Source organism: Bombus flavifrons, chromosome 6 (genome assembly GCF_040668555.2).
Source record: "Bombus flavifrons isolate JBK064 chromosome 6, iyBomFlav1_principal, whole genome shotgun sequence".
NCBI lineage: Eukaryota > Metazoa > Arthropoda > Insecta > Hymenoptera > Apidae > Bombus > Bombus flavifrons.
In genome coordinates this window covers 12,433,792-12,461,057 of record NC_138447.1, presented here as the reverse complement: position 1 = coordinate 12,461,057, position 27,266 = coordinate 12,433,792, and the positions used below count along the sequence as shown (strand labels likewise).

The 27,266-nt window shown below is 40.7% G+C and overlaps 1 protein-coding gene and 1 non-coding gene across 2 annotated transcripts; one reads left to right on the top strand and one right to left on the bottom strand.

Annotated features, from left to right (window-relative positions):
- The first annotated feature begins 16,956 nt into the window (after positions 1–16,956).
- Positions 16,957–17,028, top strand: TRNAP-UGG (transfer RNA proline (anticodon UGG)). Its single transcript has one exon. It is a non-coding gene; the product is annotated as a tRNA-Pro (tRNA).
- A 7,776-nt stretch (positions 17,029–24,804) lies between these two features.
- On the bottom strand, positions 24,805–25,958 carry LOC138181307 (GS homeobox 1). Its single transcript, XM_069116053.1, has 2 exons — positions 25,694–25,958; positions 24,805–25,571 (listed from the first exon to the last, which is right to left on the bottom strand). The coding sequence occupies exons 1-2, from the start codon at positions 25,956–25,958 to the stop codon at positions 24,805–24,807; spliced, it is 1,032 nt and encodes a 343-aa protein (XP_068972154.1).
- Between the last annotated feature and the right edge of the window lie 1,308 nt (positions 25,959–27,266).

The following is a 27,266-nucleotide window of genomic DNA, read 5'->3' as shown; positions in this document are numbered from 1 at the left end:
GAACAAGTGCGTTAAAGAACGTGATATTTCAAAGTAAATAGCGATTTCTTTCCAAGTCTCCACGTCTGTGTTGATAAATCTCTCCGAGAAGTCGCATTATTACAATTTCCCTCGAATATAAACATAAATGATCGTGTTTCAATAGAAAACGACCATTCACAAATAAGGAACAGTTTCTAAGAAAAGAGCAACTCCTGGTAGGGATATTCGGAGTTCGTTGGAAAATTACGAGCAACCAGCAAAGTCCTTTCGCTTCGAGAATACGAAGGGGCAAGCAAGCTGCCTACTGGGCTTAAGAAACTCTGACAAATAAAAATTTACGGCTAAGAGAGCGTGCCGGCACTCCGACGAGAATCCCTCGAGTTATATTGCTTATAAAATTAGAATCTCGTAAACTGTTTGCTTCAAACGTGTATTTAATGGCTAATTATTACGGCCATTTCGTATGATTTCTTTCTTCCAACATTTTTTCCGCTTTAAATGGCAAAAGTACGTCGGGAACGAAATTTTGCAAATTCACTTCGGTTACACCTTTCTCGATAAAACGGTCGTCAGAATGGGATAGTCGAAACGAAATTATCGCGAACTATGCAGTCTGTATTACCACGAACCAGGTCAGACTACATTCACCGCTGTTCGGACATCTCAATTACGACCCATTGACCTATAAAGTGCTAAAGTAAACTTAACGCTCGTCGACCGCCACTTGCGGATTCGACGACTCGATTTGCGCTTAATTCGCTTAAAGTAGCGACATATACGGCCGGTGGATACGGTCAACAAGTGACTGATTACAATAGGTGACGTTGTGAACGACCCCGAAGTCGTGTTCGCGTGGTGATAGTTTGACGCCACTTTGATCAAAATCTGCACGCATTGGCCCAGATAAACTTTAAACGCTATGCGGGTTCTCGTTGAACTAGAAATCATTACACAGACAGTAAACACTATCGTTCGTATTATTAACAGTTTAACGAAATAAAGTGACATCGTATTTTCCATTGCGTTCCACTTTCTAAACGACGCCCCTCCCCATTAACCACTAAGCGTATTCTCAATGAATACAGAAATTACAATATTATCCCAACAGCGAATAACATTATCGCTACCACCGGCAATTTTACGAAATAAATTTATCTTTTTTCCGAAATAAGAAGAAAGAAAGACGCATTTATTTTGATTGTGTATCATTTATTCTCCGTAACGAAAATAAATCTCACCTCTTCCTCGGCGCGAAGTGAGAAGATGAGAAGATGAGAAAGTATTATCGCTTGCCTTTCAGCGGCTCCAGCACAGAAACGCGCGCGTGCAATGTCACAGATGCAAAATAATGATGTACCCACGCATGCGTACGTCGTTTGAAAGTAGGATAAGTAATCACGCGTCGTTATCGTCGCGTACGTCTTTTCCGCGCGTGTCGTCGAAAATCCTCGGGGGAAAAAAGAAGGAAGGACGAAAGGAGGCCGTGGCGACGCAGTCAAACGACATAAAAGGAAGCCGGTTTTGAAAAGAAGTAAATGATTCTTGGCGTAAAAGCGACGACCTGCGGTTTCACGTACTATGTACCTTATCGCTTGAACTTGACGTCGTCCTTCGTTTCCCAATGTGACGTTCGCGATACGGTTTTCTCGAAATGGTCGAAGGTGAACAGACTTCCTAAGGAATTGGACTACCGGTATGCGAAGAACGTGTTCCTCAATCGATTTCCTCGGCTCATTTCCTCTCTCGTCTTGGATTTTTCCGATCGAAAAATCGACCTTTCGTCGACGAAGCGCAAACTTATTAATTACTTTAAAATCTATTTTCCCTTTTTATTTCCGTTGCTCCGCGAATTCCCACCGACGTAACTCTCCTCACTTAGAAAATATTAATTTACCTCTAGCCTAAGTAGTACGTTGGCCATAATTTTCTTTCAAACATTGCCACATTTACTTTCAATAATACGAGAGAAAGAAGAAGATTGCCTCTTGTACGACAGTAAGATTCGCGCAATTAATATGAACGGAAGTCACCGAGAATGAATGGTATAGTCGTTGCTAGAGGCCTTAAACCGTTATTGACTCCTTTAGCCAGCCTCTTGGTTGCAGCTCTTTGTCACAGGATCGCGTTTTTCGACTGCGACTGAAACTCCCCGTCGACCCTGGCACTTCAGCAATAGCATCGTTCTCATTCACCGCCTACTAGCGAACTGTTCGGTTTCCATTCATCATCACGACGTTGAATGAAGTTAAAGAAGGCACTGGCTTTAGCGTGAGGATTGCCGAGAAGAAAACACCCTCTCGACAGAGGCAACTATCGTGTTTTTAGTAAGAGAACGACGTAAAGTTATCCCTTCCTTCGTCTTTGCTTTTTCGTATTCGTTCCTCCCACGATTTTTGCTCTCTCTCTCTCTTTCTCTTCTTCTGAATTTATCAATGAGTGTCTCGGCTTTCAAGTCGTCTCCTCCCGTGCGAGAAATTTGGATTTTACGTTTCTTCACCGCACACGAACGTCCTCTGGGTCTTCTAAGTTACAGGTACTCAAAGTCACAATGGATCGATCGACTCAAGAAGCTAACCGAAGATCTAGTGAATGAAATCTATACTAGCGGTGCTGAAATCGAGGAGGCCAGTCTTAACATCTGGTCAGCTCGACTTACTACGAGGATAATAATGGCCTCTCGGGGATCATTGAGCGTCCGAAAGACTTGGGCCAAGCATCGCTCTCTTTTTCTTTATGGTGGTTTATGACACTTTGCGAAAGATACCCGTATCGTTTGACCTGGACCCTGGCTAAGGACACGTGTTCCTCGGATTCAATGGAAAGTAGCGTTTATTAAAGAGTGCCAAGGAATCTATGACGGTCTTTTCTCCTCTTTCTTCCTTTACTTTGAGTGTCGTTCTCTGGTTCTAGGCTCTTCAAGTTGATCACCCTATCGATTTCGTATTAACGGCAGCACAGGTGAGAAATTCTGAGAAAATGCACTTGCGTCATTCGACCAACGGATGTCTCTCGCTTACGTTTTAATGCCTAGCTATTGTCGTACGCCCGTATCAATAGAGAACCTATCATTTTTTATCGCAGCTGAAGTAAAGCTTTATCTGGATCTACGACTCTTCAGCGACGCTTTTATCCCTTTCTGTGCATGGCATATGGAGAAAGAAGGAGGGAAAGTTCAGCGGGTACGAAGCACCATCGACGGAATATTTTGATGCACACTGAAAACTCGTTCATCGTTCGCGAGCAGCTTTTGATCTCGGTTTGCCGCTGCTTTGCTTGAATTCCATTGCGTAGGTTTTCGTGCAATTCCAAGAGGATCGTCATATCGATAGTACGTCGTATTCGTTATATTTAGGTCCTTAAACCCAACGATTTGCGAGTTAATACATTGCCAACGATACTGCTATCGATTTGTACGATCAATTATTAGGGTCGTGAAACCAGAATCGATATCTGAATCGGAAATAAGTGGAATTTATCGCGTCTAAAATATCGGTTAACGCCCCGACCGGAAGAAAGCTGATTTACGAGTCGTTATTCCCTTGCTTGGCGATTTCAAATTGAAAGAATCGAAACGCACGAGTGTGTTGGCAAAATAATTTAGACTCGTATTTCATCGAGCACAATTAGGCAAACCTACTATCGAAAAGTCCATAGTCGAGTTTAAAACCCTTCAAGAAACTGAAATACCTAAAAAAACATTAATGCTGACACTTTTATATATTATAATTACGTAACACAAATTTTGGTATAAATCGCAAGTGAATACTTCTAGTGTCAATCGAACACTAATTATAATTCAAGATTAATTTCAAACAGAGTTCTCTACTGTATATTTCGCTTTTAATTTTGCTTTAACGTTTTAAAAATGGACAATAACAAAAAGCTGTTTTAATTCGATAGTAGCTATCAATACAGAAAATTTCCAATAGGAAACCCGAATTCTTGCCAGTTCTTTGTTCGACGGGAATGTCTGAGGCAACTATTTCCCCGGAGGCTTCGTGAATTATCGCTGCTAGACGTCGCATCTTATAAAAGAGAAACAAATCCTTTTGTCAACGAGTTGTTTGCAAAAATATCGATGTTAAGAAGTTATCGGTGTTTTCGTGAGAGGCAGATAGTAGACAAATGTCGATGGAAACGTAGGCGACTCCAATCCTTTTGTGGTAAATTGATTCGTAGCGAAATCACGATTGCTTCACCGTTAATACTGACCTATCTTTATTCAGAATGCATTACACGGCACAGCGAGACAGTGATTGTCTGGGGATCGTCGAGTTTTACGACTTTCCAATAAGAATACTTCTCAGGAAAGAAACTTTTCCCTCTTGCCGACGTTCACGTTGCCTTTAAGACTTTTAAAACGAGAAGTTTATTGCAATTAGCACGCAATCCTTTTTTTAAAAAGAAATGAAAGGTTAACCTAATTAGTGTAGAGCGCTTGAAGGTAGATGACAAATTTTGAAATTCAAGGAGGTTGAGTCGGCACAGTTGGGGTAGACGTAATTTTATTTCTAACGTTGGTAAAAAGAAATAACGAATGTAAAATAAACGTGTAATTATTACAGTAAATAATAAATTCTGGAAACGTTTGAAAATAATTGCTAGACTACTGGAATAATCCAGAATGATCGTGACAACGGAATTTGATCGATTTATTAAAGACTCGAGAGCACTTTGAATCTCGTGGCGCATCGCGTTCGAGAATGGTAGTATTTTGATAAGAATTTTTCACTGCTGTCGCGATAAAGCGGAAATTGCCAACATAGTTGAAAGGAAATGAAACGAGCGAGGAGCCTGTACTGTCCGCTTTAACGTTCCTTTAACCCTCCACGCTCTGCTACTTCGGTTCACGTACCGCGACTACGTCGAGTTCGCTTCAAATTTCTCTATATTCATAATTCTGTAACGAAATACGTCGCAATTGTTGGTTCGCTAATTGTTGCCTTTGAATACGTTAGAAGGTGATTCAGCGACGAATTACTATCTCGTATTAAAATCTGTTGCTAAAGTCGAGCAGCGACTACAGTTAAACAAAGCAGACGTTATTGGAAATTCTATTTAAATTGTTTCGCGAATTTCCAACAAATCGTTATCTAACGATGAAAGACAGGATCTGAGTTGCGCCCCAGAAAAAAAAGGAGAGAGAGAGAGAGAATTCAGTTAGATTAATGAAATGGAACTACTGCGAACTGAGACAACATATTACTCATATCTTCGAGAAAAGTATTAGATGCAGCTGGACCAAAATCCCAAAAGAAAACCTCGATATCTTATCGTCCATATCATAGTGTCGAATTTCGCCGTGAAGAATCGTAAACGACGTCGATTTAAAGTGCATTGGGAATTGAAATCGAGGCGCGGAAATCAATCTCTCAAAGTAAAACGAAAAGTCGAAAGGAAGAAAAGAATGGGTGCGTTACTTGCATCTGCGGTCTATCGTACATTTCGCTCGGTTTCACGCGTTCTCCACAAAATTGACGGAATGTCGCAAGACTCTTGAGTGCATTCACCGATTTCAACCCTCCGGTAGCGTGCCCTTTTCACACAGATAGACTGTCGCGTACGAGCGCACGTGTATTCTTCGTATCCCCTCGATTCCATTATGATCGAACGGAGAAGAGGCGAGCAACTGAGAGGCAGTGTATTCCTCGAGAGGCGTGAAATCCTTCGGTGCCTGCCGCAGAATCTTTCCAAGATCCGGCGTATCAAATCTAGATGGAGGCCCAGTGTACTTTCGACAAATCGTTTGGCTCTGACGTAGGAAATCGGCGTGCATCGAGTTTCGAGATCTCACAGCTGCCGCGCCGCAAATCCTCTTGACCAGCAAAGATTCTTGAGAGTTTTCTTTCACGTCGGGATACGGTACCATGTAAATAAGTAAATCTTTAGTTGGCGAAATTCTCTTCGTCGTAGTTTGTTGGTAATCGATTTCCAGTTGACGTTGCTTCACAGGCAAGACTTGAAAGAAGCGAGCTTACATAAAATAAAAAATGTTCGTTGTAAAACCAATCTAAATTCGAATGTGAATTTTTCCACTTGGATATGAAAATTGGTACGCTGGAATTTAAATATTTGAACGTGAATTAAAATATCTGAATTCGAGTTTGGAGATTTGAATAATATAGATTCACATGTGAACAAATTATGGTGCCTATTGTGTCGCGCAGCGCAGTCAAATATTAAAATATAGGTTTCGCAATTGCGTTAAAAGAGATCGGCACGATCGATCGGCGAATACGACATTTCTAGCGACAAATTGGAAAATTCGTATGAAACTCGATCTATCAATGATCCTGCGCAGACAAATTTGTTTCCGTTCTGTTACGATACAGGCTTTGTAATTGCGTTAAAAAAGATCGGCACGACCGATCGCCGAATACGACATTTATAGCGACAAATTGGAAAATTCGTATAAAACTCGATCTATCAATGACCGTGCGCAGACAAATTTGTTTTCACTCTGTTACAAACTACCCTCTTCTCTTCAATTTGTCAGAAAACCAACGGGACATGATGCCACCGACAAAGCCGAACTGCGTAGAAACGAGCGACTTCGCTCTTGTGGCAAAATATAACCCCGAACTCCAACGCAAGATGTGTGGGGTGCTCGACGTTTTCAAGAGCCAAAAGAATTCTTACGGTTAAATGGTTCTGTTGGTTGTGTCTGGTGACACCTGGTGGATACCTGAATACCACGGGGTGTGACGTAATTTACCTGGTCGCCCCCGTTAAATGCATTCTAACCCTCTTCATTCTTACCTCCTTCTCACCAGCGTGACTAATTATAGAACCTTTGAAAAGCTTCAAATGTAGTACGAAATGAAAAACTTGTCATTTCATCTAATACTGTATTAGATCGAAAGTTATTTAGTACGAATGGAAAATCAATTATTTACACTTCCAAACGTTCATAAATGCCGCAAGATAAAGCGAGACAAAAGTTCGTAATCTAAATAAATATCGCCGTCGTGCAGGGGCATATTTAGGTTATTGCCCCATCATGAGCCGTAATAATTCATGATAAATATCGTTCGCAACTCGATAATTTCTACGCCAAACTAAAGATCCCTTTGTACACCTGCGCAGGCTCGTAAACCGAGAATTACATTTGAGAGATTTCTTTGACTTTACGACTTTCATCGCCGATGTAGTAGCCAACCTGACCTACTTAATTATTCGTACGCTTGTAAAATCGTGATCCTAAACATGATGCGGCAAATACCTAACGTGCCAGATTGTCGGTCACGAAACGGGTCTTCGAAACGTGATCTGGCCGAACATAAAACCGATAAGTTCCTATTTTCAAAACGTTCCGAGTGTAACGAGCACGAAAGTGAAAAAGAAGCGAAGAGAAGGGAAAAAGTGAAAAAATATGAGAAACTAACCTTTAATCGATTCCATCAACGTCGTTCATAATTTAACATTACGAACGGAACGGTCGGAAAATTGTCAATAAAACCGAGTGACGTATTAATCTAGGCAATTACGAGATCAAAAATCGAGAACGTGGGACAAGTCACAGGGTGGTGTGTGGCTGACGCTTATTAGTTCATGTTCCCGTCGGAAGAAAATCTCGTTGGGACGGGTTCAGGCTGTGTGCCGAGCAAAGAACACGGGCCATCGAGCTCCCGATGGTATCTTTATAGTGTATTATTGCATTAAGCACTTCTGTACACAGCTAAGGGTAGCATCGTGGATGGTAACAATGGGAGCACCCACGGGCCCCATGGATTCGGCCTATCCAACCATTCTGGCGCGCTTTATCGACGCATAATAGGTCGTGTCTCGATCAAACGCGCGTCGAGAATTTTTGCCAACGATACAACACACGTAACCGTATCCACTCCGCTACTTTTCACCGGCTAGGTCTTCGCATTCAGTTTACTCGAGATCCTTTATGCCTATGGTCACGGATCATCCGCGTTATTTGTGTGCTTATCGGACAGCGAATTATTACGGCCGTGGCCCTCCGGGGTCACGACGAATATTAGATCGGACTGTAAAAGCCGTTAAACGATACTTGAAATATTGCCGTCGGAAGTATTGATTTTAATATTTCGTTTGTTTTTATCTACAGTAAATTTTTTGGCTATGGACGCAATGCTATTTTTCTTCTCTCTTTTTGTGGCTTCATACATTCAATATGGAAAATTTGCACAAATTTCTGTTCAAAATATTTATACCGTATGTTTGTATTTATACAACATTTTTATAATATTCGTACGGCTATTTAAATGCCAAAGCGTGGAACACAATAAAAATTAGGAAAACAATCGGTATTTGCTAATATTCAAGATATTGATTAAATAAAGTAAGAAACTTGTTACTTCGGTCGAGATCAGGTATATAATGAAACACTGTAAATAAAGAAAGGATATGAATAAGGATATGATAAAAGGCACAATCTGCCAACAATATAATGAAAGTATGATAAAAAATAGAACACTATCCCAATAGGCAGTTCAGTATAATAAAAAGCAACGGGCACAGTAGCGTTGCAGAGCCGTTTCCATCGTTTACTTAGGCTGGTCCGGAGTACTTAGGATCATTTCACTCCTTATAGGCAAGGAAAAAATTATAACCAACGGCCTGGAATGATGCACGTCATAACTTCGATCTGTGTTTACCAGGCGAATGAGCTGTTCGCATAATACTCGCACGTTTAACGAGCCATTAAACGATCGTTCTTCGGCTTTTCAAAAGACGTGTAACGTCTCTAAACGACCCGTTTGCGTGGAACCATCACGATACGTCGAAATTACCAATATTTGCAGCGGCAACTTTCATATTTCAAAATGTCTGGTCGTTCAAACCCGGTCGAAATTAAAAACTCTGATATTGTATTTTCGTTTCGTTCGTGAATTCTACTTTTGTAAGAGAACTTCTCTCAATTTATCATTTCCCCAGACGATTAAGAACAAGACCTCGTAAATGTTTCAGTTCTCTCCAATGTAGAACGATATTCGCGTGTTCCTCCGCGATTTTTCCTAGCTAATAGTTCCACTGCTTCTTAATAACGAATTTTTCAATTTGACGTCCGCTACGAAAATTGTACCCTGTACCGTAACGATCAAGATATAAAAAATTAATCAATGCAGTTCCCGCAGGCGTATCATTCTGGATTTTAAACGATACCAAGAGTTCATGCTACCAATGAGAAATAAATCTTTTCGAGATCTGACCATGAACGTGTAATTTTCCCGGCTGCCAATCCCGCTGTCCCTTTCCTAAAAGAGGAAAGGTCTCTGTACTTGTGCTCCCGAAGTGACCAGTCGTTTCAATTCGCCGCAAAATCTGCGACAGTTGTATTATGCGGTCGATACCGAACAAATATACATTTACAATTTTCCAATATTTCCACGAAAGTAAGATATTAATAAATTTTCGAGATTTAGATTCAACCTTCACAATCAAACGTTATATCTCATTCGTGTAACAACAACGTTTTCACCTTCTGTAAGTCTAAATCTTCTTACAGACTGCTTCGATTCGATCCCTTTCCTTGGGAAGGAGAGACGTTCTTAATCTCGTAAACACTCAGTATGTTTCATTACAGCCCGAGGAAACGTCGTTAAGCGCTGTGACACATAAAGCCCATGTACACACGTTGCTTGCACGCAGACCAGACACGCTTAAAGGATCGTAATGTGCGAGTCAAAATGCGAGATGGTTCGCCGTACACCCCCTTTTAATCCGTTTAACGTGGCCAGTCGGATAACCTTGTACACACCGCAGAAATGTAAATACGAGAAAGGATCTCTCGGGTCGACGTCAAATATCTACAGGGCGTGAACTAGACAAGATCTCATGGTTGGTTTAGAATTTAGGGGAATGGAAAAGTTGACCCTCGTCGCGAGGATTTTATTGGCTTAGGTCCACAACCTAAGGTCCTTCTATACTATATTTCGTCATTGACATAGTAATGATTTGCGAAGAAGAATCGTCGTTTGAAAGACACGTGGTGGCGCCTAAGTGTGAACTTAATTTACTGAATTATGTTTCCCTTTGTATACAACACTTGGTAGCCTGTGTATAATTATATGTATATCCCAACAAAAGTTCGCAATACTAAAGACTAAACCATCGAGCGTATCGCCGGCCGTTTCGATCGAAACGAATTACGAAATCGGCGAACCAGCACCAAGTAGGAGCAAACGACTGAAACGACTCGAATAACTCAGTACGTTGTCGTCGACTGTACGAGCAATTCTTCGCTTCCTTGAAAAACGTCTCGACATCAAGTAGAATTAAGAATGCTCGTGTGCACCTCGTAGGAAGCTAAACTGTTCGATGTATATTCGCGTTTAATCTGCAGAGCGAACTGCGACAAACAATGAGAGGGAGAGAGGGAAAGAAACTAAAGCTACTTGATGTGGCTTTAACGGTTCACTTGCCAGGTCGAATCGTCGAATCGAACCTGGAACAAGCGGCGGTGTGCCCAATTCATAAACATATGCCACGTAACAATGCTATTAAGCCTGAGGGAGGTTGGCGGAAGGGGCGACCATTAATTAAGTGCACTCCTTTGGTCGAGTATCACCGAGTGAAAAGAAAATCGGGCAATCAGTCTCTCCCCTTAGCTCGAAGGAGCCTTACTAGCGATAATTCGTACCGTCACGTCGGCATTTAGTATGATTTACGAGTGCCACTTTCACGCGATGCGAAAGAATCTCGCCGAATTTCAGTATCGATGGCGAATTCCGCTTGGTTTGCCGCAGACATTTCATGAACGGAACACCATACGACTGGTATCGATTCGCAACCGAGCACTTTTCAGATTACTTCAAACGGAAGAGTACATTATACAAACATAGTCTTTGTTATCGTAAATCAGTGACATAAATAAGAACGATTGAACGTGCCACGAGCAAATAACATTTCTTTCGTTGTTCGATTATATTCTTGCATTGAATAGTAAAAGAAGGCTTGGAAATACTGTATTGTTACTGGTATGCAAAGCTTTTCTGTTGCTTCAAAATAATCTTGAAATTATCTTCGAGGTGAATTTCTTGCTCAAAGACGTCTCAAGTGACAAAAGTACAAGTATAGATAAATTACGAAACAGTATTACATTCCAAAAATCGAGGTAGTTACTATCGAATGTTCTTGAAAGGTATATGGAGAAATATACCATGTCCCCTTCGATGTCTTTGAGACGAAGCCCGAGGCTGAATTTGGTGAACAAAGAGCGTGGAACGTGCGCCCTTGCGAAACAACCTTCCAACCCTCGAACCAAGGAAAATAGGTCGATCGAGCGTCGCTTCGCCAGTAGACCCGGGTCCCGTCTCAGCCACGCGATAAGCTATCGGAGGCAAAGCAATCTACAATAAACAGTGGCGCTATGGAGAGGAAACATGTACATATACGCGACACCGCGCAAATATCCTCTTATCGACGATAAAAGAAGCGATTTGGAGGACGAGGGACAAGGGAACTGTTAAATCTTCGCGAGAAAGACGTCATAGTTCTTTGGAAATGAGATTATCGAAAGGTCAGCTCGGGAACGAAATTAAAAGTTGATGGGAAATGAAGAATATTGGGACATAGATCGTAGGAACAGCCGACATTAACAATACCGAGAAAGTATTCTCGTTTAAGAAACACCAGGACATTTAGAAGTTCCTGGAGAGATGACAACTCTTGAGAACGCAAACTACTGCACGTAATTATAGGGGTCATTTTAATCGTTGGATCCCGCGATTCCTGCATTTAGTTCATACGCGACATAGTTCTTTCGTCCTTATCCCATCTGCCTGTACCACTTCTTTAATATAAAAACTAAACTGAAGCAAATTAAATTTTATGCTTTCCTAGCGTTCCTCATATTATCACTGCACATAACAAGTACCATTCTGATCTAATTGTATTATAGAAAATTTAATTTGCTTCAGCTTAGTTTTTATATTAAAGAAATGGTACAGGCAAGTAATTTTATGCTTTCCTAAAGTTCCTCATATTATCACTGCACATATTATGGAAAATTATGATATATATATAGAAGATTTAAAGTTCCTGAATTTTTCTGAATATATTACACTCTTTAAAAGATTTTGATACACGATATGCCACCAAACTCTTTTGACAGCCATACCGTTTCACTTTTCTTTTTGCTTGCCTTGCAAACAGCGTATTTTCAGCACGATCTTCCCATCATTTTATGTTCCCAAAATTGTACTCTTGAGGCATAAGATTTTCCATTGAGCTCGAGAATTTTTTATCCATTGCATTTATTCTAAATTTTGAAAACAAGGAGAAAAGGACTCTATTTATCCCATTTGCTAGTACGAAATTTTATTTAGTGCCCAGTTAAAATAAACTTTTGTTGAACATGAACTATTAAGTATACAAGCAAGAGATCATAGGTAATGAAGAGAATCAGTACATTACTACAACATATATATATATATGAAATCTACTTACATAACATGTTTATCACTTGATAAGTTTAAATATCAGTTATATACCAGTTATCTATACAGTACGTAAGTGATAACCATTAACACAAAGCGTAACCTCTTACGAAAAGACATCGATTTCTCAGGCTATCTAATCGTCTGTTGCATTACATACTAATCGACTCATTATCCCACCTCAGTTACTATTGACCACTCAGCTATGAATACAAATGGGTTAGCCTATCACACGAAGTCATGAAGAATTCCCTGAACTTGTTTCTTCAAAATTGTCTACCGAGCTAAATCCGACTATATAACGAAAACACTTGCGATTCTATCTTTATCGTTCTACCAATGTCTCGCGAATTTTCTTCGATTTTTACCCGGTCCAATGAGGAAGATCACAAGCATGGATCCCCCGGGAAATTATAAAGTTTAACGATATACGATTTGTGACGTATAAGTATCGACTACCAGGATAGGCAGCGTCGATTGATCGCGGAACAATTAATCATCGTCACCGATTGGAACTTCTGCCAAAATAAGTGCACGAAACTTCCATACGGCTATAAATCATGCATGCTTGCAGCTTTGTCCCTCTAGACAACAAATAGCCGACAATATAATACTGTCTGTGATGCGATTAATAAACGTTCCCTGGTAACGTTTCCACTGCGGGTTATCAATGGTTAAAGCACACATAGTATCCATAAAAAATACGATGCCGCGGGAAAGCAAAGCTATAAAATGCAGGTTGGAACGCGACGATCATTGCTTCGCGACTCGCATTACAAGCTTAGCTTTTCTAATGAAAAAACCCCTTAATGAGAAAAAGGTAAATGAAACGTGGAAAAATCCGCAATCGAAAATTTCTCATATCTTTTAGATATTTTTTATTCTATTCCTTTCTTTAAACTCCCTGTATTCCATATTGTGCTCCACATATTGCGGAATACACGTGTCGTTGATAAAACGAAACGTGGAACGCGCGAACAGGATAAAGCATTTGGGAACTCGAATTTTCAATTTAAAGTTTAATTAAATTCGAAATCCGGGCATTCGTCATACGTTCAAGTTTCCTATAAAACTGAATTCATGCTGTAGTTTTATCTTGCGGCCCGCGAAAACTTGCTTTTCCTGAACCATTTGTGGATGGTATCGGGCGAAACTCGAAGAAGCGTCGGTATTTTCCAAGAAAGGCAGAGTCGACCGAAAGACTGTGAACTAAGAGAGACGTTGTTATCTAGAATTTATCAGTGGCAACGGCGCGTCCGTATAGAAACTAGGAAGAGAAAGACGAAGTCAAGGAGGACCGTAATTGTATGGCCCTCGTTACGTTGAAGCGGGCCGCCGTTTTATTTTCAAGAAGATGAATTCAATGGAAGGTCCTAAGCTAATTAAATGGCCCCTCTGGTTTCCGCCAGAGGGAGGAACAAAAGCGACCAAATAAACGACAAAAATTATGTCTTTGGCCGATACTTTCAGCCACTCCAGGGTAAAAATCAACAGACAATGAGAGCGAAAAAAGATTGTTTTCTACGCGTATTACATTAATGATGCTATTTTCAACCTTCAGTTAGGAATTTAGTGGAAGATAGGAATAGAACTACTTCCATATGTAACAGTTAATTTCATCCATTGAACTTCCATTAAAGTTCGTTTATTTCGAGCTATTATTCGAACAGGCAAAAAATATGTACTTCTAATTACCAACATTTGTACGTTAAATTTTGACGCTGCCAATTAACTCTTGTTCCGAGGACAGCACATTTATTTGCGACCGTCTGATTTAATGGCATGATTGGTCTCGCTAGCAAATAAAATTAGCATAGATATAAGTGGGCACGATTTTTTATAACCGGTTAAAGCACAGTCCCCTGACCTGATGCTCATTGTCCCGCTATTATGTCACCGTCGAAGAGGGACATTAATTCGACGTCGAAGGGTGGCTAATATTATGCAAATTCCTCATTAACAGGCCAACACTTGAAACGCGATGATGTTCGTTGCGTGTAACGTGACCGTTCATTGATTTTAGAGGCACGGACGGCTCGTTTAATTAAACTTGAAACATTAACGATTTTCACCGCTGCGAATAATTATTGCGACGCGCGTTCGCTCTAAGTCAACTGGTATCGTAAACTTATCTTAGTTCTAATAACCGGATATAGCGCTAATTGCGACTATTCGTTATTTTCAAATTAAAAAGAAACGTAGAAACTAACGAAAAGAAGAAGTTCGCGTTACAAGAGTTCCATTGATCGTTTCATCGCCAGTAAATCAAAGGACTGCAATTAACTAACGCGTATCGGCATGCTCTAGATATCTTTGTTCCGATATTCCGTTGACAACGATCATTATTATCGCATTGTCTAAGTACCGGCGGCTTGTCAACCGTGTCACCACTAATTGTCGCTTTCGTAGGCCCAGTGTTCCCGCTAATTGCATTCCTTACTCAATTTCCATTACAGAATGGCCTGCGCTGACGCGTATCTCCACGAGGACTGACAATTTTACAGGTGATCCCCCAATCTCTTGTGTGTAGCTTCGATCAAGATACCGTCGGACGAAGGTGTAGCCCGCGCTAAGTGGTGTCTTCTCGTGTGCTTCATTGTTGCCGAAACGGTTAAGTTAATCCCGATGTTCGATCTTGCCGATAGACTCCGGGGTTAAATAAGGATTAGCGCGGTGACTCGACGAGATTTAAGGAACAGGCATGGCCGATCTTCGAGGACAGACCCGATCAGCAAGCTGTCGCTTCGCTTCTTCGTCCAAGAGCCAACCAATCGTGGACTCGATCGGATTTCCTCCGGAGCGATGCATCGCCGTGAAAAAATAGCTGCCCCCAGCCGAGGGAACATCGGTAGATCGGTATCGGGACCCGTTAAAGTGACGTTAAAAGGCGCGTAGGAACGCGCGTGGTCACTCGAGTGATCGTCGAGTCGAAGCGTTTTCCTATCTTCTACAATTTGTACACTTCTTCAAGAATAAAGAAAGCGAGTTCCGAAAACACGGTGACCGATTTAACCTGAATCTCACGTCTGGCTCAGCGTGCTAGGTAAAATCAATACTCGCACGACAGCGAGGAAACAATCTTCAACCACAGAAATACTCTCCACTTCTGTTAACAAGAAGCATCGCGCAAAGTCGCTGGATCTGCGCTCACGTAACGTTACGAAAGACACTGAAGAAATCTATAGAACTTGGAACATTGGTAAAATTCGTCCGTCGGAAAGTTCGTCATCGATCGAATAGTTGCCGCGGTTATATCTCGGTTCCTCGATTGCCTCGAGTCCTACTGGAATCGAAACAACGGATTCAGTAAGCCGCTGCTAGATTAGGTTTTACCTCGCCCAGGCTTGTGTGCAATCATGAAACGACTACAAATCTCCCGACCCTTCGTGACCAGCTGTAGTTGCACGTCGGGTTCGTAGCCTGTTCGAAGGGTGTTCTCGCGTTGCTTGATCGAAGTGGCCGCACACAATACGCGCTTTTTTGCGACATCACCGCGAATGATGCAAATAGGATGTCCTTTTACAAAAGGGGAGATCGAAATTAAGTAGCTATTTCATGGTGCTAATTATGACAAATAGGACGAAGACTTTACGATCTGCTATCAATCTCGACGGGGTCTGTTCTTTGTTTTCTTTCTACATCTTTCTGCGTAACTACATACCGATTCGTTTTTTGAACATGCTCCGGACGATTCGACCTAGTTTCTTAAAAAATTGATTCCCATCGGTATTTCACTTACTTGTCCAATCAACCGAATGGAACATAGTGATCGGTGTGATCGCGGTATAACTAGACGTCAAAAATAGGCAGGTGCACCCTGTAATCAAGTTATTCGGTTGCATATGGCACGGACACACGTTGCATATCTCATTATATGGTTCGCAATTTCGACCCGGCCGTCTGATGAATTTCAACCAATTTCAGTCAAGCAACCGACGTATGTCGTCTCCATTCCTAATTCAATCGCGTTGCTAAGTTTATCTGACATTCAGTTTCGATATGCGCGATAAAAGACGTTATAAGTGAAGTACCTACTTTTACTCCCACTTTTACTTCCACATTTATTATCAACCGTTCCAGAATATCTTTCCAAACTTAAAATCTTCACTATACTATATGTGTAAGTAGACACAACATTACGCATTTATGGTTCTGTGAGTACTTTCACTCAGATGACTCAGACTACGTCTCGTGTGCGTGTAGCGTTAATATACGAAAGAGACGAATATGTGATGAAATACATAATTAAAAGCATGCAAGCAGATAATTAAACACACGATGATTAGAAATATTAATTATTGTAACATCGATCAAATATTTAATTACTATAAAATTATTCACATTTGATATATATCGTAGAATATATTCAACTGAGAAGTTGAAATTACATATCAAACGTGGGATTTTAATTAAGATGATTGAAAGATCGATCGTTCAAACAGTTCGTTTCGTAATAGGCAACGTCATACCAAACGAACAAATTAATCTGTAATAAATCTGTAATCGCCAAAGTATGTTATGCTGAGCGCTCACGTACCGTAGTAAGTGAGCATCTTTCACAAGCGGCTCAGTGGTCTAGGGGTATGATTCTCGCTTTGGGTGCGAGAGGTCCCGGGTTCAAATCCCGGCTGAGCCCACTTTTTTTTTCTCTTTTCGTCAATTGTTATATTTATATTGACGCTATCAAGTTCCCTTGTATCGTACGTAACACGTTTATTTTTCACGAATTAAAACTGCAACTTTTTACGATCGGGGAATGCATACAAACAACGTACATTCTATTTCCGTACAGTTAGTTGGCGTTTACAATTTATTACAATTGATCTACCAAATTGAAATAAATTGTTTGGCATTGAATTAACAATGTTGTAAAAAAGAAAATATAAACTGATTTTATGAACAATTAGTTATTACGATACAATTATTTCTTCGAATTGTTTTTTTCCCACGTATGTGTATTGAAAAACTGAACTCATGTATAAAATAACACACCAGTGATTATTATCTCGTATGATGTATTTATTGTTTGCAAAATTTTCATTCGTCAGCCATTCAAAATCCGCGTCGAGATTTTCGCATATCATCGCGTACCTATCGGGAGGAAGCTGAACAGTTACGAGCGGCACACTCGTAAATCAATCTCCGCCACAGCAGCAGATGCTCATTTGCATTTTAGCTTTTTGCTATTTTATTATCCCGGCGTTTCGAGATAATCATCTCAGACACGCAAATATTAGATTATACATATGCACGCGTACGAATGTCTTTAACGTACATATCCCATGATTAAAGTGAAAAAAGTGCATCTCTCATTTTCTATTCTAGACAATAAAATTATACGAGCTTCTCAAAGAACAAAGCGTATTGTAAGAAACACAGATCGTGTAACGTACATAATGAGGCGACGCTTGAATTTCATAGATGGGAAATCAGGCAAAATTATAAATGTAAAGTGGTATCTAACTTTATGTTATTACAAATGAAAATCACAAGAGAAGAACACGATAGGTATATTTTTGTTGATTCATACTTTTTACAGTTTATAGAGTATATATAACATCATATGTACGTTTAGGATATACTCATATATGTATATATATATGATTTTGTTATATTGTATGTGATATTTATGTACCATATATGATGCCTGAAGCGTGAAGGAAGCGGAACATTGTAATCCCGTAGGGAAATCAGTAGATATTATTACGTTGTTTCTCTGATTTTAATATCACTTTACGATTAAACAAGAGAATCTTGGTATAATGTCATTGAAAATGAAAAAGGATCTGTTAATCTTTTCAAAATAGGTTGAAATTTTACACAGGTCAAAGATACAACTAAGGCAGGCAATATTTTAATATTTTTCGTATTATAATATTATGACGAGGAATAGTTTAGAAATATTAAACTGGATGAAAAGATACGTATGTAACTCCAAAATCGAATATATAGACAATTTTGGTAATATATAACATTTATTGACATTATACGGAATTTTAAAGCTGTTCTTTGTAAGAAATATGACTTATCGGAAATATAACTTATCGTATGCTTTCCCTATAGCCTTCAAATGGTTTTCTTTTTCGTTCTCGATTGTTAACTCTTCGACGCCAGGGTTACCAAAGTACCCGATCGTCACGCTCAGCTACATTTTTCGATTAAACCGATTCGACGGAGCCTACAGTAATTTCCTGAAACTTGCGAGGCGAAATTAGACGAACGCAGATGCTTAAGACACGTGTAGTTCACGGTTTAATAAGAAAATCAAATGGTATAAAGGGAAAACGATAAAAGTAGGCACCTGCTATGTATAACGATCGCTTAATGACTCGTCGAAACTGTGTCTCTATTATATTCTTCGTAGAAACTCACAGAAAACCGGGTCACCTTGCGGAAGTTACTACTCCTATACCAGATATACTGAAACCCGTCTATCGAGTTTAAGAAATTCCCTCGTAGTTGGTATTTCGCCTGGATTCTTTTCTTTCAATCGAGTTCAATAATATAATAGAAAAGCGCGATAACATTATATTTAGTATGAACTAAATAAAAAGAAAGTACTTCCCATAGTCTGAAAGAATAAATTTACACCTATAAACAAGGAAGACAGGGTGATTTTTAACAATTGAAAAGTTAAAATAATAAACGATATACCTAAGTGTCAGAAATAAAGATTTCTATTAGAAACAAAAATCTCTTTTTTGTCAATTTTAGTATATTGTATCATTTATCACTTGAATATTATAAAGTTTTAGATTTAGAGCGAAAATAAATCGTAAAAAATGTATCCGATTGGTTAGATTTAATCTTTTCCAACTACAATTTAGTCAACATTATTCTGGCAGTTTTAACTTTTTTCGTTATATTCCACATAGAATTTATATTCTCTTTCTCACTAAAAAATATCGTTTTTTTATTTTTTTGACATTCGTATCGTTTTCCATTTCAACTCCTCAATTCGAAAGTCCCTTCCGATACGTGTATTGCTTTCTGGCGATGACAAGTTCCCGTGTTCGCAACTCGTCAATGACTCCCACATTGTGCTCGTGAATTTCATCGCAGCTCGTGTGTGCGTTCTAAATCGAATTCAGGTAAAAGATTCCCGTGTTTGTGGGCGGTGCAGCGAAATTATTCTCGCGTCATTGATCTAACATAGTGCGCGTAGCTGTGGTGGCTAAACGTCGCTGGAAATGCAGCCGATTTCACAATGCGGTCTGCTTCACAATGAGAAAGCTCCTCCGTCGTAGATCTTTGCGTTTCCCAAAACGTGCGGGTTTTTGTACGTCGTCGCTGAAAGACGACGAGCGTCAAAATGCCGAAGAGACGAACAAAATGAAACGCGCTTCGTTACACCAGAATTCTCCAGAAATGGTGATTGAATTCTAGAATATAAGAATTTCAATCTCTATCGTCAAATACGGAAAACGGTTCAAAATGAATGATACATTAATTAAACATTCTGTATTTTACACATATTATAATTCCCTTGGTTGTTCTGAAATTTTTCTGGTTTTTCAAGAAGCGTATAAATAAGCTTGAAATTTTAATATTTAACCAGTTAACTGCGAAATTTAGTTTTAGAAATCTCTCATAGGGTTAGGTCATGGAGTGCGTAAATAAATACAAGTGACGACTAGTATACACGTCAAACGCATCGAAATAAAGTTTTTATTCGACTTGTGTACTCGTCAAACGCAGTTAACCGGTTAAACATGTTCGTATAAATTTTTAGTTTAGAAACGTATACCGGGAATGAGGATTCAAAAACTATCTTGCGATATTTTTATGAAAATATAAAAAATTGTTAACGAAAATATACGTACAGAGAGGTAAACTAAACTAAATTTCACTCACTCACAGCAATGTCGTGAACAGATGTGTACGCCTGGTATATTCAAAAATGTATGCAAATTAACCGAGCTCATAAACGGGATAACAGTGTTGTACGCATCCATAATAAACATAAATTAATGATACGTCAAACCGAGTTTAACGTAGTTCGTGAACCGAATGTGTATTAAAGAGGTCAAAGGTGACACGAAAGTAAATGTTTTAATCCCAATACAGATTTGCTGGAAGTTGAAAGAGACACTTTCTCGTTCAACAACTATGACGTATAAATATACATCCATTTGGAAAATGATAAAGCACCTTGAAGCGGAACAGCAAACCGCGAGACAGACATTAATATATTAAGCCGTACATTAATTTTTTATTCGAATTTAAAATTCTATCCAGTCACGTTCTCGAATAAATTCTACTTTAACATAATGTTAAACATCACATCTATTCGACGAATGGTGTTTCGATATTATGAAAGGAAGCAGACCTTTGTAAAGAAGAAATTCGTTATGGTGCTTGTGCAGTGGTCGCGTTCCACGTTTTAAAAGAGATTCCCGGCGTTGACGTTGAAATCGCGCTTCGCCATTGTCCCTTTGCACGGCAAACACGAAAAAACGGTTTCAATTTTTGAGTGCCCGCACCGTCGCATCGTGTCGGTTCCCTGTTCGTCTTGTCACCAGAGTGCTTTCCCCTTCGACGAAACAACCCCCGCCATTCTGGTTGGATCTCGAGTGCTGTCGCGCTGACTCTTTTCAACTTTGATCGAGCGCCTCTTCAGTGCGCATAAGATGAAATGAATTAGCGCTCCGGAACCGGAAAGCCTTGGTGTTCACCCTCCCGCTTATTTCCCCTGCACCGCGTTTCTCTCTCTCTTTTACTCGATCGTTTTAGCTCTCTCTCTCTCTCTCTCTCTCTCTCTCTCTCTCTCTCTCTCTCTCTCTCTCTCTCTCTCTCTCTCTCTCTCTCTCTCTCTCTCTCTCTCTCTCGTTCCCTTTCGTATCGTCGTTTGTTTCCAGACGCGAGAACCGTTGCGGTTTCCCTTCCCAAAAGGTTTTGCGACTACAATTTTTCTCTAGTGTCGCGAGCTGTTAGAACTCATTAATATCACTCTCAGGGAACCCCGTTGCAATGCTACGATTAGTTTCAACATTCTCTACCAGCGTAGAACTGGAGAGCGTTGTCGTCAAAGCGAATTTGTCAGACATTTTATTTCTTTTTCGGTAAGTTCGCCGTCGCTTTATCGAGTTTAAGCCCTGGCGTCCGACCTTTTATCTTGGGTTGATTTATTCAAGGTCGCGCAAAAACATCTCGTCAAATCGATTCCAATATCGTCCCTCCCCTCGTCGACACAGCTAAAGCTAATGGCAATCACCGTATCATCACGTAATTACAATTCCAATAGCAATCAGGGCGACATAATCGGCAACGTGGTCACGTCACCGCTAATGAAATACCATAAACCGTACTATCGCGTTTAAAACGATTAAACCAACGTTTCATAGATCTCACGAGATTTTCCACATACGTTTGTGTGGAGATCGTGTTTATTCAAATGTATTCACAGTGGTAGCCGCGTGCACACAGGAAATGGCACGAAGGAGAGATACGTATTTAATAACGTTAGAGCGTTGCGAGTGAGCTGGGTAGCCGGTTCCCAAGGTCAGTTTAATTCGCTAATTGGCTTCACCAAAAGTTTCCATGGTACAAAGTCGAAACCTGTCCAATAATCTGACTCTTCGTTAGCTGAAATCCCCCTATTTCCAGGTGTTCCTGGAAACTCATCTAACCACGCTTCGTTTCTCTCACTAACTCTCTGTCCATCTCGTTGACTCTAGAACGGTTCAAATATTAATAAATTTGTAAGAGAGCGCGCTTTCCTGTATCTGCATATCAGTTGCATCGCCCCGGGATCGGATTGAATTTGAGGCGTGAGGAGACTGTGCACCCGGGAGTCCGGAAAATTGAATTGCAGCTCGGCCGCCGGCATCACAGCATTGCAGCGATGCAGTCACAGAATCATTTATGCCGATACAGAATTTAGCGGAGGTTTAATGGAGCAATTGAACCGCTCTGGAACGACCGACCTGGAAACCTATTGCTGTTCGATGATTAGAGGAGAAATCGAACAACGGGCTACTTCGACGATCAAAAGAAGCCTCTGTTTTTATCATTACACGATAGTCTATTTTCGTATTTATTTTAAATCGCAATAAAATTCCATGTAATACAATTTAATACAATGTCACATCTTGTGGTTGATTTTATCGATTCGAGCGATTCGCGGAACGTCGGAGCTTGACGTGGAATGGCACGTTAAATAAGTTGATTACCGGTCTCGGGAAAACCGTACTTTGGAAGCGAGACAAATGGAAACCCAAGAATTCGCTGCACGCTAAAACGACAACGTGATTACGAGGACTGCAACTGTACTAGCGTTTCGTCAGTTCGTTTCTGGCAAGGAAAGACAAGCTTCTTTTACCTGGAAAGTAAACGTAACTCGCGGGACAGAGTGCATCATTATATATCTTGTAAAATAGGAACGGTCGCTTCTGAATTCCAATGCTCAACGTTTCAGTACCTACCACAAAATCTTTCATGCATTATGCCCGCGTTTCATGGGAACTGAAGGCTCGCAATTTTTCAACTGTTACGAAAACGACTCCCGGTGAATAGCAACGATACCTTGAGACGTAATCGATTTGGCTCACTCGACAAGATGCAAATTCCAGTTAAATCCAGGTTAAGGTGACGCGCGCGTTAAAAGGGCGCGAAATTCGCAGCGAATTAACGCCACAGCCACCACTAAACATTCAATAACGGGACAAGGTGTTCTTCAAAAGTACCGGCCGCCCTTGCGCTTCACGCGAGACCTTCCCTTCTCTCGACTAGAATGAAGGAAGCAAAGAAAGCAAAGAATCGACGCGCGACGTTGACAATTTTTTGATTCGTAGACTTTTTCCCGTAGTCGGTCATTCATTCTCCTCGCGGATGAATGAATCTAGGCACAAACCGAGGAGTTCGGTGAAGATCCGTGAATGAGTGAATGGGTCCGAGAACGTCGAGGACCGAAAAAAAAGACAGCCGGTTTTCACATTCGCTCGCCCGCTGCGAGCACGAAGGCGACACAAGTGTCCTATTGTAGATCGACGAGGATACGAGAGTGCCTCCGGCCATTGTCGTCTCGCTCCTTAACACCATTAACTACGTTTTACCTTAAATTTAACCCAAAGTGGGGGCCCTCTTGACAAATTTCTTGGATTTACAGCATCGCAGCCGATTTCACATCGACAATGACTACTATTCTCCGGTCATCGCGACTTTTGATTTCCAAGATATTCTGTCCTTCGCCTTCTCGCTTCTCCGTGCTATATATTCGTACCATACATGCTCCACGTCCGTCCTTAATCCGTTTCATTGCGGCTTCACAGTCGGAAAATCGTTTTACCGGAAGCTGGACACAGTACGATAACTCGCATGAGTTAAATGGCGTCCTTTACATTTGTAATGCCGCGCTGAGAGAAATTAATGGCTATCAACGTTGCTGGACACTCGTATGCTGCCTATTTATGAGAATCCACCGGTGAAATTTCGTCAACGAATTTCCAGACTCTAATTCGGCGTGGAAACTTGGTAATTTGTTCCTGTTTATATGTCGATTATTCGTATCGAACGAAGACCTTCCAAAGGAACGAAAACGTTGCAAAATAACGTAATATTTTATATTAAGAGAAATAAAAGGCGCTTTCTTCCACTAAGATTTGTACAAGCAATAAATTTTTCGACCTCGATAGATAAAAAGAACGTTATTTCCAGCCAACTTTTCACGGATAAATAAACAGAACGACGCGAAGTTATATTGCCTTTTTTTATCAGCTTCGACAATAACTTACACGACACACAAGGATCAATAGTCGTAAGTGTAACGATGATTCATTAGGTATATCAGTGAAACTGAATGTTAAATAGTATCGCGAAATTGACACGAAGTTATCGTGTTTTACGTTATGAAACATTTATCGATTGTCCAGTGTTTAACATACGATTTTTCATGGGCTTGTGGAATTAATTAAAACTCTCTACAAATACACCGACAAGATTGTTATGTTAGTATTCTTAATTCATCGAGTTATTATTAAGAAATGAATTTCAGTGGAACATTGTATCGTTCGAGAAACGAATAAACAAACGGGAACGATACGATATCGTCACGTGGTAGAATTTTTCGTCGTTAAAAACGATAACAATACACTACGCAAAATATTTCGGGACGAAGGTACTCATTGTGAAAACTTGGCGATAAGTTTTAATGATCTATTTTATTCTCTTTAAAAATTGGATTAAAAATATACTGCGTTCACACACATTCTCTCTCTCTTTCTCTCTCTCTCTCTCTCTCTCTCTCTCTCTCTCTCTTTGTCTCTCTATCTTCCTATTATTCGTACAAAAATATATCTACAATATTTACAAGGCTCAGATAGAATTGTATTTACAACGACAGCGTAATGGAAAAACACAGAACGTGGTCGCGAAAAATCCTTTAGCACAGCGATCCTACCCCGTATTTTGTTCTTTACGAGTTGACGATTCTTTCTACGGTATGCTTGGTGCATCCAATGGCTCTAAACACAGGCCCGACAGTAGTGTCCTGAATCGTATTCTGATAAAAGGTCGAGCCATCGATCCGTCGCTTTTTATCGTCCGCTTCCTCGGCCATATCGCCCATATTCCTCTTCAAACCTCTAGATAAATTGTGAACGTTCCTCTCGTAACAATCGGCTATCGCACCGACCCTCGAAAGATTTAATTTCTCCTCCGTTTCCTGCAAGAACCGTTGCGCACTGTCTGTCACGGGCAACGTTGGAACCGACTGCTCGAAACGATCGGCTATGGAATTCGACGATTCCTCGTGGCTGATCGTATCGGCGGACTTGTCAGCCGCGTTCATTTTCTCGTTTTTCATCGATTTCTCATCGTCCTGCTCGCATTTCCGACTCGATGTATCGTCGCTGCAGCCCTCCTTCTTCTTCCCGCATGTTCTCAGACAGCAACATTTCTGACTCTGACCGGAAGGTAGATCCTCTTTCTTGTATTTTACTCTGCGGTTTTGAAACCAAATTTTCACTTGTTTCTCGGATAACCTTAGATTCGTCGCGATCTCGATTCGTCTGAGTCGCGATAGGTACATGTTTGAAGCAAACTCGCGTTCGAGTTCCAATAATTGGGTACTCGTGAAGGCTGTCCGAATCCTCTTGGAGCTGTTGTTGATGGAGTTCGGTGACTTCGGCGGAGGCGTCGGGGTGCTGTTACGCGAGGGTGATTCGCACGGTGCTGAAACATCTTAAGGAATACGATCGCATTAGCATTGAAACTTTCCTAGAACATTTACGATGGATTCCGCTTGCAAAAAGGAAATTCTACTTCGAAGAATTTTATATCAAAGAATAGCAGGAGATATTTACCCGAAAGTTTGCTCGTAGAAGTATTTAAAGGCGATGGAGGACTCTGGCCAGGGACCGGTCGCAAGCTTCCCAAAGCGGGTGGACTAATTGGAACCGGAACGGGCATGGCCGGTGGTCTCGGTACAGGTCTTATCGGCTGATAACCCAGACCCAGGTTGAAGAAATTGAACATATAGCTCGGCAATTGATTACCGTAATACGGCAACGGGTACGCAGGTGGCGAATTATTTCCGATTAATGAGTCCACGAGGAAACTTCGCGACATGCTGTTAGTGTATCTTCTATAGGCGTTAAACTTAGTCTGTACGGTCCTCTTCGATCAGGATGAACAACACTCGACTCGAAGCACTAAATAATCCTCCAGCCACTGAAGCGTTACTGTGCACAATCTCTCAATCGATTCGCTGGATTTCACCTGGTCGTTTGAACGATATCGTTGCATTCAATATCACCGAGGCCGCTGCTAACTTTAAGATATTCCTTCGTGCGAACCTTTGAACGATTAGAGTGGATGTTCCGGGATGGTAAATGGTACGAAAAAGACTTTCAAGACGAGATCCTCGCAGTTCGATAGTATAACGTGCTCTGCACCCAGAAGAACCACCGCTCAAGCATATATACGGGGTGTTAACTCCACCCAGGGGTTGGTTTCTTTCAGGGCCCCTTTTGTACGGGGCCCCGCCCTTTCTCGAGGGTGCCCCCTTTCGATTCACCCTAAACGCGCGCGGGGACCAAGCGGCTCGCTTCCCCTGGGATCGACACCGAGTAGGGCATTTTCTCGCAACGCTAATTCGACGGGTGGCTAATATATCCGGAAACTTTATACTACCTCCGTACCCATCTTTCAACTATTATTGGCCTACGCTAGGGCTCTAAACCCCTGCGACGTCTCCTTATTATTCTCGGCCACATTCGTTCCTCGCTATGATTTTGAAGTATAATTTTAAATTGGCGGAAACGATCGTCGGATCCGGCGGATACGTATACCATAGGATTTCATTGAAATATCGTGAGTATTCTGTTTATATGTTTGTACAACGTGCATTCAGTGTGACTGCTCGTGCTATTCTTCTTGTTAATGGTTTGAGCTTCTAAAATTGGAGTCTTAAATAAAGAGAGCGTAAAAACTTAAGACTGCATTTTAACGAGTTAAGAAACGTTGAAGCTTCACGCTCGCTTTTGCCGCCAGTTGTCACTTGGATTCTTACGGAACGGGCTAAAGAATCTTTGCGGGCAATCGAGATAATCTGGTGGAAGGGGACGGCGTAGTTAACACAGGTATCCAGCTTGTTTAAAGAAAGCGTCATTAGTGGTCTTCGCGGAAAAAGAATTTGTGGGCGTTTTATGCCAATCAAAGGGAACAAGCCGGGAACTTTCAACAAGCAGAGAATTTTCCAGGTAACGTTTTATTCTCTAGTAACTAGTTCGTCGAACGCAACTTACGTCAGTAAGATATTGAAAATATTTCTCATAAAGTGATAAAGCAGATGTCATCGATAAATAATAATTTATATGTTGGAAACGTCTTATCAAAGTCCCTATCAATCGTCTTCAAAATATTTTTGCAATTGTC

Bases quoted from the DNA above. Each gene is read 5' to 3' on its own strand.
- LOC138181307 (XM_069116053.1), bottom strand. From the start codon at position 25,958: ATGTCGCGAAGTTTCCTCGTGGACTCATTAATCGGAAATAATTCGCCA. The intron at 25,572-25,693 runs GTAAATATCTCC...GTATTCCTTAAG, and splicing joins TTCTACGAGCAAACTTTCGG to ATGTTTCAGCACCGTGCGAA.